The sequence below is a fragment of the Natrix helvetica genome (genome assembly GCF_964273705.1).
Source record: "Natrix helvetica genome assembly, chromosome: 7".
NCBI lineage: Eukaryota > Metazoa > Chordata > Lepidosauria > Squamata > Natricidae > Natrix > Natrix helvetica.
Genome location: NC_138558.1, coordinates 77,586,379 through 77,599,656, shown reverse-complemented (window position 1 = coordinate 77,599,656; position 13,278 = coordinate 77,586,379). Strand labels below are relative to the sequence as shown.

Genomic DNA, 13,278 nt, shown 5'->3' with positions numbered 1-13,278 from the left:
GAAGAGATGGGTTCTAGCAGTGCTGGGTTCCGGATCCTGTTGCAACCAGTATGGTGCAATGGGGCACGCTGTCCACCACATGAATGCGCGCACGCAGCATGTGCATGCGTACTTACCACCTGTGACGCTCCATGATGCTCCAGCTGCTCAGCGGAGCATCACGCAGGGCCCGTATGCTCCGTGCACGGAAGGCCCGAAGAGCTCAAATACCAGTAAGGAGCGCAGGTGGGCAGGTGGGCCCTCCGAGGCACCATACTGGAACACCATCCGGGGCTCCCAGAAGGCACCGGTACGGCTGTACTGGGTCGCACCGGTCGTAACCCACCACTGGATACTAGGAAGGAAGAGAAGAAGAATAGTAGTACTGCAGTCATAGTGGATCATTTGACTGTGTTGTGGTTTCTTTCTTTGCTTCCTTCCAGAACTAAAGAAGCTACTTTGATGAGAAAGGAAATGTTTCCAAAGGGGGGAGGGGGAAACCCCAAGGAAGTCCAGTTGCCTTTTGGGGCAAAAAGCACCTCTGGGATTTTCCAATGTCACTTTTTAAAAATTATGTTTTCTGAAGAAGGAAGTTCTTCAGAATTTCAGCTGCCTGGTTTAGGAGATAAAATGGAAAGCGCAATTTCTCCCTCCTCTTCAAAGTCAGGAAAGTTTGAACTATGATATGAGGGAATCCAGCAGGTCACAGTCAAGTTTCTGTTTTCCATGTTTCCTCTGCCACCTTCGTCATGCTTTGGTAAGGCCACACTTTGGAATAGTGTAGTTTTGGTCACCATGATGTAAAAAAGATGCGGAGACTCTAGAAAGAGTGCAGAGAAGAGCAAGAAAGAGGATTAGGGGACTGGAGACTGAAACATATGAAGAACGGTTGCAGGAACTGGGTATGTTTAGTTTAAGAGAAAGAAGGACTAGGGAAGACATGATAGCAGTGTTCCAATATCTCAGGGGTTGCCACAAAGAAGAGGGAGTCAAGCTATTCTCCAAGGCACCTGAGGGCAGGACAAGAAGCAATGGGTGGAAATTAATCAAGGAGAGAAGCAACCTGGAATTAAGGAGAAATTTTATGACAGTGAGGACAATTAATCAGTTCACCTCCAGAAATTGTGGGTCTTCCAACACTGGAGGCTTTTTAAGAAAAGAATGGACAACTGAAATGGCATAGGGTCTCTTGCTTGAGCAGAGGGTTGGACTAGAAGACCTCCAAGGTCCCTTCCAACTCTCTTATTCATATATATATATATATATATATATATATATATATATATATATATATATATATATATATATATATATATATATATATATATATATATATATATATATATATATATATACATACACAAACATTACATAACTCTCTGATCCTGTTGCCTTCTGCTTTAATTCCCTTTGAAGAATCTGGATGGCCACACAGCTACCTACCCAATATGAAATTGCATGTAGACATGTCCCAAGGCTATATATATACCAATATCCCTTCATCTTTAGCATTTAAAAAAGAATGAGATGCAACCTTTTGAACACCCATCAAGGAATCTGATTAATAAGAAAATGAAAAGTTTCATATTTTTTGCCAAAATTGTGGAGTTGGGAGAGGTGGAAAGATGAGAAGATTGTTCTCTGTTGAGTTACTTGTCCCTTCATCACTGGAAAAAGAAAGAGAAGTTACAGAAATTATGGAAACTTTATACTGGCGCAAACGTGTGAACCAGGATCTTATGAATTTGCCATTAGTGCAGAATTAAACTATATCCCAGCACTTTCTGGATGAAATATAAACGCTGTCTATGATCTGAGTGTGTCTGGCAGAAGGGAAGAGTTATATTTGTCAAAATGTGGTGGCGATATGTACATTGCAGGAGCTGTAGTTCTTATGCTTTGGTGTTTGCACATCAATTTCTTCATTATTGTTGTAACCAGACAACTGCTGGCTTTCCTTCAAGAACACATGATACAGTTAGTTCTTGTCTTATACAGCAGTTCATTTAGTGACCGTTGAAAGTTACAATTGCACTGAAAAAAGTGATCAACATTTAGCAAGTGGCATGTACTTATGACGGTTGCAAAGTCAATGCGGAAGCCGGATTCACTCAATGACCAGATTACTAACTTAACAACTGCAACAATTCACTTAACAACTGTTGCAAGAAAGGTCATAAGATGGGGCAAAACTCACTATGTCTCATTTAGCAGCATAAATTTGGGCCTCCGTTGTGGGTCGTAAGCCGAAGGGCTGCCTGTTTCTGAATATCCTCGAGTGAATTTTTGATTCTCTAATTACAGATTTCCCAAAGCCACAAAAGGATCACCGCATTGAAAATAAGTGGCAGCTTGAAGTTGTTTTTCTTATGCACATTTAGGAAATCTCTGTTTCCCACAAGTTTTCTGCATCCCAAGGACCTCAACTTTAGGGCATTACGCAGATCTCTGATAGCTTAATATAAGGAGTTGGGACGGGTGGGATACGTAGACACCTACTCTTAAAATCTTGGTGCAGCGACTTATATTTATGAAATTAAAACCCTTTCCCTTCCCCAGCGTCGAGACCATCAATGATGGGAAATTCCACATGCTGGAATTATTAGTCATGGACCAGATTCTGTCGTTATCTATTGATGGAGGAAGCCCCAAAACCATCACCAATCTGTCTAAACAGTCTACTTTGAATTTTGACTCCCCGCTTTATGTTGGAGGTGAGTTCTTGCTGCCACAGCTTCTGGGCTCTTGGGAAACGCCGTAGGGCAAAAGGGAAGATGAACAGTGATTCCCACTTTTTAAAATAACTAAAAGTGGAGATGACGCAACAACGTATTGAGCTGAAGCCAGAAGCATTTCTGCAGGGAATTCTCCCTGAAATTCATAATAAAGAGAATGTATATTTAATTATCCATGTATTAACTGCAGCTAGGATTGTATTTGCACAACATTGGAAAAGTGCAGAGATTCCCTACTGATGAGAAGGTGAGAAGGAAAATATGAGAATGTGCAGAAATGAACAGATTAACATTAGCAATGAAGGAGAAAGAGCAAACTGAATATTATAGGATTTGGGAAGTATTTTACCAAGGCTGGAGAATAAAAAAGGACTTTGGAAATGAAGAAGGCTAAAAAATAAGTAGAAAATATATTAAGGTAGAGATATAAATAAGATGAAAACTGCTAGCATGTGCATGATGAGAATAATGATGTTTCATGTTAATATGGTATCACCACTAGAAGATATTAAGAAGAAAAATGAAGAGTTTTATAATGTTTAAATGTTTAATGTAATATTACGTTTTGGGAAATAATGCTAATATGGATGTGAAAGATGTGGCAAATGAGGAACAATGTAGCATGGAGACGTTTGTACCCAGGTGACGCATTGCATAAGGAAAGATGGAATGTTTTCATCTTTGTAATTGAAAAATAATAAAACTCTTTATTAAAAAAAATAACTAAAAGTGTCACAGCAGCTCAGCGGATGAGCCTTTTTAAGCTCAGGCAGGTGGTTTATTTTTTGGATGGGTAGAATTATTCACAGTACCTTGTACTGTATGAAGAGTGGAGCCTATTAAATATACTGTAAATCTTGTATTTTTTTTCCTGTTCCTTTTTTAGTTTTTCTTTTTTATGTTTATGTGCTTCTTTTTTTGCATTTTTTGCATTTAGTTGATTAACTAAAATAGATTTCTCGAAGTGTGGAATCAGGGGTGAAATTTTGGTTCTGTGTCCTCGGGGGCCCCCTGAGTGCTGCCCTTTTAGCAGTTCCAGGAAGGCTCCACCACCCATTTGCACCACTCGGGGGGCCCCAAGGACACAGAGAAAACCTCCAGGTGGCCTCAAGGACCCTCTCAAAGGATGCAAAGGACCAGCTGTCTGCAAGGAGTAGAAACCCTTCCCTTCCTCACCAATCAGAGCTGAAGATGCTTCTGGGATGGGAAGCGAAACGTTTTCAAAGAAAAACCAGAAAGTCCAGTGGCTTCTTGGGGGGAAAAAAGCACTTTGGGGTGTTCTGAACGTTTATCTAAAAAAAACGTATTGCAGGCCGCCTCGAGTTGCCACTTGGTGAGCTGCGTTTAATAAATAAATAAACAAAATCTACAGGTTTCCTAATCTCTCCTAATCCTGATAAATTGTGGGAGAGAAACCATAAGCTTACTAAAAGCTTAGCCTATAAGGAGAATTTATATAAAATATTCTACCAATGGCACCACCAGAGAGATTGGCCAAGATGTATCCAAACCTATCTGTGGAATGTTGGAGATTTGGACGTAAGTCTGGAACATTCTGTCATATGAGGTGGAGGTGGCCCCACGCCAGGAAATATTGGTTTAAAATTAAGGGCTGGCTGGAAGGAATTACGAAACAAAGGATAGCATTGAAACCAGAATTATGTTTACTAGGTATAATAGACCCAGAGGTGGATAAGAAATACTAGTATATAACATTACACATATTAATCGCTGCTAGGATCACCTTTGCGCAAAATTGGAAACAAAAAACTACAACCCCCCCACCCCAGACGATATGGTAATTAGGAAGATACTCAAATGTGCTGAAATGGACAAGATGACCATGGAGTTAAGAGAAAGGCTTGGACTGTTATAAACATTTGGAGTAGACGGTGCAAGTGGCTACAGAACGGAAGCCAAAACAAGAAGTAAAAGTTTTGAAAACTATCGAATATACTACGAAGAAAAATGTATAGATGTATATATGTAACGTTTGATTATATGCACTAAACTATTATATATTCAGTACTATTAGAATTGTTAAAAACCACGAGAAGGCAAAAATGGAACAGTAAACTACAAAAGCAGAATATACAGGCCGATACGGGGAGCTGTAAAAGTATATTGCATTGTTATGTTGTTTGTGTTTTTGTTTGTGTGTTATCTGTCTTTGTGTCTTTCTCTTGTTCTTTTCAAACTGGAAAATGTTTAATAAAACCAATTTAAAATACATAAATAAATAAAGTGAGGAAACCAGGTGGCATTTCCTGTAGCTGGCCGGTTACTTGAAGGGACCCAGGACTTCACTCTGCTCACCCGTGTCATCCGCCCCCCCCCCCCAGGTATGCCCCGGAAGGAAAACGTAGCTGCGTTGCACCAAACTCCGGGCCAGAATGCCACCAGTTTCCACGGCTGCCTCCGGAACCTCTTCATCAACAGCGAGCTGCAAGATTTCAGGAACGTCCCGTTGCAAGTGGGGATCCTGCCAGGCTGCGAACCGTGTCTGAAGGAGGTGTGCGTCCACGGGACCTGCCACGTGACGAGCCCGTCCGGCTTTACCTGCGAGTGCGACGAGGGATGGAGCGGCTCCCTCTGCGACCAGGAACCCAACGGCCCTTGCCTGGGGAACAAGTGAGTACCTGGCCGATATCACTTTGAAGGGGGAAATATTTTGGCCTGGGAGAGAAGCTCTATAAGGGGGGCTTGCGACTTACGACGCCTCATTTAGTGACCCTTCAAAGCAGTGGTGGGATTCGAATAATTTAAACACCGGTTCTCTGCCCTAATGACCAGCTGGGTAGGCGGGGCTCGGTGGTCATGTGACCGTGTGGGCGTGGCCAACTGAACGTCACTCAGGTCGATGGGCGCTTCTTCGCCTTAGCCGTGACAATGTCACAAGGGTTAACCAGAGAGGCAGTTTCTGTAAGCAGGGCAACAAAGATCAGGCTAGAAACACCACCGGGCTGTTTCCTTCCTTCCTGCCTTCCTTTCAGGATTAGCCCTGTGAAGTGGGGGGAAAAGCCAAAAGGAGTTTTCGGTTCCCCGAACTGCTTAGGCAGTTTAACATCTGGTTCTCCCAAAATAGCTGCAAAGCAGGTGAACCCCACCACTGCTTCGAAGGTACAAGGGCACTGAGAAAAGTGACATATGGCCATTTTTCACACTTACGACCCTGTGTCCATGGGATCCAAATTCAGACGTTTGGCCACTGACTCATATTTATGGCTGTTGTAACGTCCCGGGGTCATGTGATCCCCTCCTGACAGGCAAAGTCAAGGGGAAAAGCCAGATTCATTTAGCGGCCATCTTACTGCAGTGATTCACTTAGCAAGTGTGGCAAGAAAGGTCGTGAAACGGGGCCAAGCTCACTTAACGAATGTCTCACTTAGCAGCAGACACGTTGGGCTCATAATTGTATGATCAGAATTCGACCTGTATTCACAGCCTACAAAGTTGATGGCGTAACTCAACTTTATAGATGTGTCCTGAGTCATTTCTTTTAGTCCCGTTGGGTTAAATTTCAGTAGAAAGGATTTCAGAGCAGAAAGTGTCTGGTTTGTGCCTGGAAGGAAAATACTTCATGAAATAATTTTGTTCGGGCAATGGATTGGCAGGGCCAAATCCTTTTCAACAATATAGGTTATAGGATAGCGGTAGCCATTATGCAGCAGTATTTTGTTTATCACAACGATTTTATTCCAAAAATTGGTGAATTCGTGGGGGGGGGGGGGAGTGGCCTGTAAAAATCTAATCGACTACCAGGATATGTAAATGTTACCGTTGTTTTGGGGGGCCTCAGAATATTTGATGGATTAGGAGATTCTGCCCCAAGAATTCTTCTAAAATCAGGCCAAATTCCCTAAAAGGAAATGCCCCGGATCAAATCACATACCTACAGGCAAAACCACTACTGAACCACACCAGGCATCCCTGAAAGAAGCAGGACTAATTTGAAGTTCTCATTAGCAATTTAGAACTACTCTGCTCCCAGTAACTAAGAGTAGGAAACCTGTAGATGGCTCCGATTCCCTTGAATGTTACTGGCAGCAGATTTGGACAGTGAGGAGGTTGCTGGCAGGGGGGAGGGGAGATGGGCCAGTCCTGGAGTCTGGGGAAGGCTCTGATGAGGGCTCTGCGTCGGAGGCAGAGAGGGGGCCAGGGCCGTCCGACAGTTATCAGCTGCCTTTGGAGTCAGACATGAGTGAGGCAGAGAAACAGCTGGAGCCTGTTCCCAGTGTGCGCATGTGCGGAGTTGCCAGACAAAGGGAACAGCTAAAGAACAGGGGTTGACTTGGGAGTAGGGTCACAGGTGGACGATGAATGGCCCCTCCCAGAGGAAATGAAAGAGGAGCAAAAGGGGAGTGGAGTTTGCAGGAGACCATTAGTTCACTTCGTTGGTTGTTGACTCTCTGAGACTCCATGCCAAGTAATGAAGATCTCGGCCTGGCAGCTCTCCAAGCCAGAGAAGGTCTGTGACTGTAAATCCTCCCTTGAAGGACTTTGCTGGATGGGAATGAGCAGAATTCACAGTCAATTAATCAAAGGGTTTTTTGTTGGGACAAGGAATTTGCTTCATGCGCTTGGGACGCCTCGGCCAGCAGTTATGGTCCTAAAACTTGCTGAACAGATCAAGGCATCATCCGCTGTGGTGATTCTGGATTAGACTCTGTTTAGATTGAAATGCATCCTTGGAAACAGCCCTTAAAAGAAGCCATTAAGCGGATGGCAGATGGGTCATAACTGGTCATAATTGTGAAAAAGGGTCATAAGTCACTTTTTTCAGTGCTGTTGTAACTTCAAACCATCCCAAAATCAGTTGTTGTAAGTCAAGGACTTGTACTGCACTGTATTTATATGAGTTTAAGTGATCTGACGCATGCAGCCGTTGTGGGGATTGCGGGTTCTGTGTCGCTGTGTTGTTGAGAAAAGCGGAACTTAAGACCTGTAGTAGCCTACTCAGGTCTTCCATTACACATCTACAGTGGCTCTTTTCCCAATGCCCAGGGATTTATGCATCCTTGCCTGTCAGTTGGAGGCTCCCAAGCTGATTCATGACGTCTCAGAGGAGGGGTGTCCAAATTTGGGAACTCTTAAGACTTGTGGACTTCAACTCCCAGAATCCCCCAGCCAGCCACACCTAGTGTACTGCATCCAGTTTTGGTCACAACATGACAAAAAATGATGTTGAGGCTTTGGAAAAAGTGCAGAGAAGAGAAAGCAAGAGGATTAAAGGCCTGGAGTTGAACCCCTGGGAAGAACCGTTGCAGGAATTGGGTATGGCTAGTCCAGAGAAGAAGGACTAGTTGGGGCATGATAGTAGTATCCTAGTATTTTTGAGGGGCTGCCCCAAAGAAAAGGGTGTCAATTTATTTTCCAAAGCACCAAAAGGCAGGACAAGAAGAAGCAATGGATGGAAACTCATCAAGGAGAGAAGCAACCTGGAATTAAGGAGAAACTCCCTGAAAGTGAGGACAATTAACCAGTGGGACAGGAGTTGCCACCAGAAGTTGTGGGTCCTTCATCCCTGGAGGTTTTCAACAAGAGACCGGACAGCCACTTGTCTGGAATGGTAGAGGGTCTCCTGCTTAAGCAAGGGGTTGGACTAGAAGGCCTCCAAGGTCCCTTCCAACTCTGCCATTCTAAAGCAAAGCACCCCTTTCCCTTCGCAGTCCAGCCCACCACACTTACTGTTCGTGTCCCTTTAGCCTGCGGTCGGAGGAATAATGTATTCTTATTCTCTTGGGCTTGTCTCCCCTGTAGATGTGTACATGGTACCTGCTTGCCAATCAATGCCTTTTCATACAGTTGTCAATGCCTGCAGGGATACGGAGGCGTCCTCTGCGATGGAGACGGGGAGGTGTTTAACCCCTGCCAGTCCCTCCGATGCAAACATGGCAAGTGCAGGCTTTCAGGCCTTGGAAAACCATATTGCGAGTGCCACAGCGGATATACCGGGGACAGCTGCAGTAAAGGTGAGCCTCCGATCGGCTGGGAATGCGCCTCCTAGGGCCGGGATGGCCAACCTATGCCACGCATACCAGAGGGGGCAGGCAGAGATCCCTCTCTGTGGGCACATGTGCCATCGCCAGCTGCTCTTCTGCTTTCCGGCGCACATGTGGCTGGGTTTCCGGGCCGTTTTCAAGCCATTTTTGAGCCATTTTCAAGACCCTTTTCCGGCCGTTTTGGGGGCCAAAAAGGGCTTGAAAACAGCCTAAAATTAATCAAAGAACAGCCTGGAAAATGGCCTGTTTTTTGCCTGTTTCCAGGCTGTTTTCAGCACCATTTTGGGGGAATTTTCAGACCATTTTTAAGCCATTTTCAGGACTGTTTTTGAGGCATTTTCTGGACCATTTTCTGGACCTTTTCCCGGCTATTTTTTGAATCACAAATGCTCTGAAAATTCCTCAAAAAATGGTCACGAAAACAGCCTGTTTTTGGCTGATTCCAGGCCATTTTCTGGCCCATTTTTCTGGGAATTTTCAGGCTGTTTTTCGAGCTGTTTTCGAGCCCCAAAAAACTGGCTTGAAAACAGCCCCCAAAACGTCAAAAAAACAGGCATGCGTGTGGCATCCAGCTGGTACAAGCGCATGCAGGGTGCGGTTGGGCCGAAAAGGTTCTCTGTCCCAGGAGAAGGGAAGGGAAAAGTCCTCATTTTATCTGGAGAGCAAAAGGGAGAAAAGTTTTCTTTTTTTAAAAAAAAAAAAACCCATTCTGCATGCATGCGATACAGTTTTTGAATTTTTTTTTAATTATTATTTTCTTCTTTATTTCCATCCCTGACAAACAATTTTATTACATTTTCGGCGCTTTGCTGGATGACGTAACAGAAAGAGAAAGTTTTGGAGAAGGATGGTTTTTACTTTACTTTATAGCATAAAACCAGGAAGGTTTTTCTTTATCTCCCCCTTTCAAGATTTTGCTATAAAAAAACTTTTCTCTTTCTTCAGAAGCGACCTTTTGCTATTTTTAAACTGCCACCTTATACCTGCTGTATCTTTCTGTATTTATTGTTTCTCTGCCTACTGCAACTATGAAGCCAAAACCAATGATTCTGCTGCTAGTTTTATCCCAAATTCTACTTTTGACCTCTCCTCTTCAACTGACTTATCACGTCGAATTATACAGGTGAGGCGGATGGAAACAGGGTGACGTGAGCCTCCCCTTCCACTTCTGTGCTGTGTCTCCTGTCTCCCACCCCTTTCTCTCTCTTTCATTCCTGGCATTTATTCATTCTGTCCTTTTGCATCCATGGGGTAACAATAGGACGTAGGGACTGCGCTCGCCCACTTACGCTGGTTTTATGCCTGGATAATTTACGGAGCCTCTGTTAAATGACAGATTGGATAGTATTTAGGTCCAATAAATGAAATTGCATGCTGTCTCAAACATTTCCCAACAGTCAAAGAAACCAGCTGGCTGTTGAAAAACACAGAAGAATTGAATTTTTGTAATGAAGAAAAAGATTTAATTTTCTTGTCACAGTAATTGTGGTGCGTTTCGAGTTTGGAGATAAATCAGCCCCGGAAAGAGGCTGCTCTGGGTGTGCGTGTAGCTTTAATCCGGTACAGCCGTGAGAGTGAGCCTAGGGCAGGCGTGTCGCCCCAGCCCAGCCCCCCTGCACATGCGTGCATGCCTCCCAGATGGCCAGGTGGCCTTCAGGTCTTTGCCGTGCATGCCTGGTGGGGTGGGGCACACGTGGGGGATGCGTGTGCATGCTGGGGGGGCACATGTACGGGGGCTCTCACATTGCATTTTGTGTGTATGCGCGCATCCCCTGCACCAACCTGGAAGCCAAAAGTGGGCGAGGTGCATGCATTGCATTTTGGGGTCGTGTGCACGCGCACTTTACGCCCCAAAAAGGTCAGCCGTCCCTGCTGCAGAGGAAAGTCCTTGTGGGTTCCCCCCCCCCATTATTTGTTTCTTTGTTTGCTTGTTTGTTTTCTGAGCTGAAAGGAAAGCAGAAGGGGGGAGGGGTCTTTAGGGGCTGCTTCGCCCCTTAAACGTCTCCTCCTTTTCCCCCTTGGCAGAAACCGCTTGCAGAGAGGAACGGCTCAGAGGTTACGTCCAGAGGCAGCAGGGTTACGCCGCGTGCCAGACGACCGAGAAGGTCCTGAGGCTGGAGTGCCAGGGGGCCTGTGGGGACGGTCAGTGTTGCAGGCCGCTCAGGAGCAAGAAGAGGAAGTACCTTTTTGAGTGCACCGACGGCTCCTCCTTCGTGGACGAGGTCGAAAAAGTGATCCGATGCGGCTGCACTCAGTGCCTCTCTTAAGACGGGTACTTTCCCCGCACTGGTTTCTTTCGGAAAAACCCCCGCACCGGCCACATCTCAGACTAAAAGTAAGGCTCAGTAGTGGATATATATTGTAAGATACAGAACAGGCTTATTTTTATTACGAGAATAAAGAACTGTTACTTTAACTACAAACAAAAAAAGAAAAAAGAAAAAAAAACGAGTGCTTGAAAGAAACTTCTTGCAACTCCAAGGACTTGAAGAAGGAAATATGTATATGTAAAAAGCAGAACCGATGGAAATTTTCAAGCAGGATAGGAACGATTCGCTACTTTTAACACCCAACGTTTTTCACTTTGAAGATCAATTATCTTTCAGTCTGGTCCTTGAACGGATGCGGGAGAATATGCAGCTTTTCCTTTTTATGTACTTTAACTATAGCTGGGGGGGGGGGACGGGGGACAGACATGCTTCGCCTCGGTTTGGGTTCATTTCCTTCACGAGCCCGAGAAGTTAGCTCTCTGGCGGAGGAGATCCATTTTTACAAGATGAAAAAAAAAAAGAGATGCATTTTGTACAGTGTAAAAAAAAAAGAAGTTGAGAAAATGAGAGCTTTTGTTAATTCACAATTATCCTAAGATCTTCTAACACGATTTTTTTAATGTTAGCATGTTACAAAGAAAAGGAAGAAAGCATTTACCCACCCTGTTGCAGTATTAATTTTTTTTGTAATATAAATAAGATTGATAAAATAGAGTATTGTCGAGAAAATTAGATATAATGCGGAGTTTTGTTTCTATCAATCCTGAACAGATCTATACAGTATTCTGTTTATTGAGAAATATTTATTGTATCGAAGTACACTGTACTTAACATCTAGGCCAATCTTTTTCCTCCCCCCCTCCCCCCAATGCTTTAATATATATTAATTTATATTTGTCCTGATATTTTTGTATTTTCAGTTGTTTTTTTAAAGAGAGAGAGGAAAACTTAAAATCAGGATATTTGCAATAGGACTAATATAGCAGATTCTCCCGGGATAAATAGATTTGGTCTGGGTTAATATGTTTTACTGCACCTCCTGCCAGCTGGTGTCTGTCATAGGACCGGAAGCTGCAAACAATCTGATTATTATTTTCATTATAACAAGGAAATATGGCATCTCTCAAATCTTTGTAATATGTGAGGAAATTGTCTTTACAAATAGGTGGCAAATGTTCTAGGTGTGATATCGCGCCCCCCCCCCTCCTTCTCCCAAGTATATGCTACTTTTCAGAAAATGAAATTACGTGTTGAAAATGACACTAGAAGATAGATATTCTCAAACTAACGTTCCCTTGGCGTTTCGTACCTTTAAAATGAATTAAAGAGGCTGTATTACCATTTCCCCCATTATTAAAACTACTTTAAACGCCCAAATATTTTCCTTTGTTAACATGTTGCTGCTAAGTATAATATAGAATTGGTAATAATTCTTTATAGTGGGTTGTTCTCTCTTTTTTCTTAAAGTAAATCATGGGGTACCCTGTAAAAAAAGGGGGTTTAATTTCTTTTATACAAGGAAAAGATAGTTGTACATGTGTAATATGGTGTTTCTTTGTCTAATTTGGACCGGGATCAGTACCTTTACTGACGTTTGTAAATTAAACAGATCTTTACCTCAGTTCCACTTCTTGTATTTCTCAAAAGAGTTTAACGTCCTTTGGCATACAACTCTTTTATTTCGGATATTGTTGAATTTCTCTTTGGAGAGAATGGCCAAAGCTGTATTCTAATACCAAATCTACAGCAAACAGTTGTTGTAGCATATTGCAATCCATTGTATTTAAGTTTTTCTGTGTAGTACTTGTTCAGAAATTTGGCAACTTTAGCTCCAACCTGTTGAAGTCTACACCTCTTGAAGTTGCCGTGTAGGGAGACGGCTTGATAAGGAAATCGAGAGGAGAAGCCGATGGAAGAAAAGCAAGAAGGAATGACTCAAAAGTGCTTTTTCATGAGGCAAACGGACTTTCTTGGTTTTCCCTTGAAGACGTTTTGCTTCTCATCCAAGAAGCTTCTTCAGTTCTGACTGGAGTTTCTTGGTTTTACCTTAAAGATGTTTTACTTCTCAACCAACAAGTTTCTTCAGTTGTGGCAGAATATGTTTGTGGAATGGAATGGATTTATATTCCCTGCAGTCATCTGGTCGTTAACTTTCTATTCCCCACCATTCATCAAAACTGAAGAAGCTTCTTGGATGAGAAGCAAAACGTCTTCAAGGAAAAACAAGTCCAGTTGCCTCTTGAAAAAGCACCTTTGGGGCAACCATGGCCTGGATGATGGGGGAATCTCCCT

At 43.4% G+C, this 13,278-nt stretch overlaps 1 protein-coding gene across 4 annotated transcripts in view; it reads left to right on the top strand.

Moving 5' to 3' along the window:
- SLIT2 (slit guidance ligand 2) overlaps positions 1–12,607 on the top strand; it is a 214,549-nt gene extending 201,942 nt beyond the window's left edge. Inside the window, exons 33-37 of one of the 4 annotated variants that reach the window (XM_081958929.1) lie at positions 2,539–2,693; positions 5,057–5,345; positions 8,536–8,686; positions 9,751–9,839; positions 10,742–12,607. In XM_081958929.1, coding sequence (XP_081815055.1) covers positions 2,539–2,693; positions 5,057–5,345; positions 8,536–8,686; positions 9,751–9,839; positions 10,742–10,907 — 850 coding nt within the window. In that variant the 3' untranslated portion in view covers positions 10,908–12,607. Of the gene's footprint in view, positions 1–2,538; positions 2,694–5,056; positions 5,346–8,474; positions 8,687–9,750; positions 9,840–10,741 lie in introns of all 4 variants that reach the window. The other 3 variants (XM_081958930.1, XM_081958928.1, XM_081958931.1) reach the window with 3 other exon arrangements.
- The last annotated feature ends 671 nt before the right edge of the window (positions 12,608–13,278 follow it).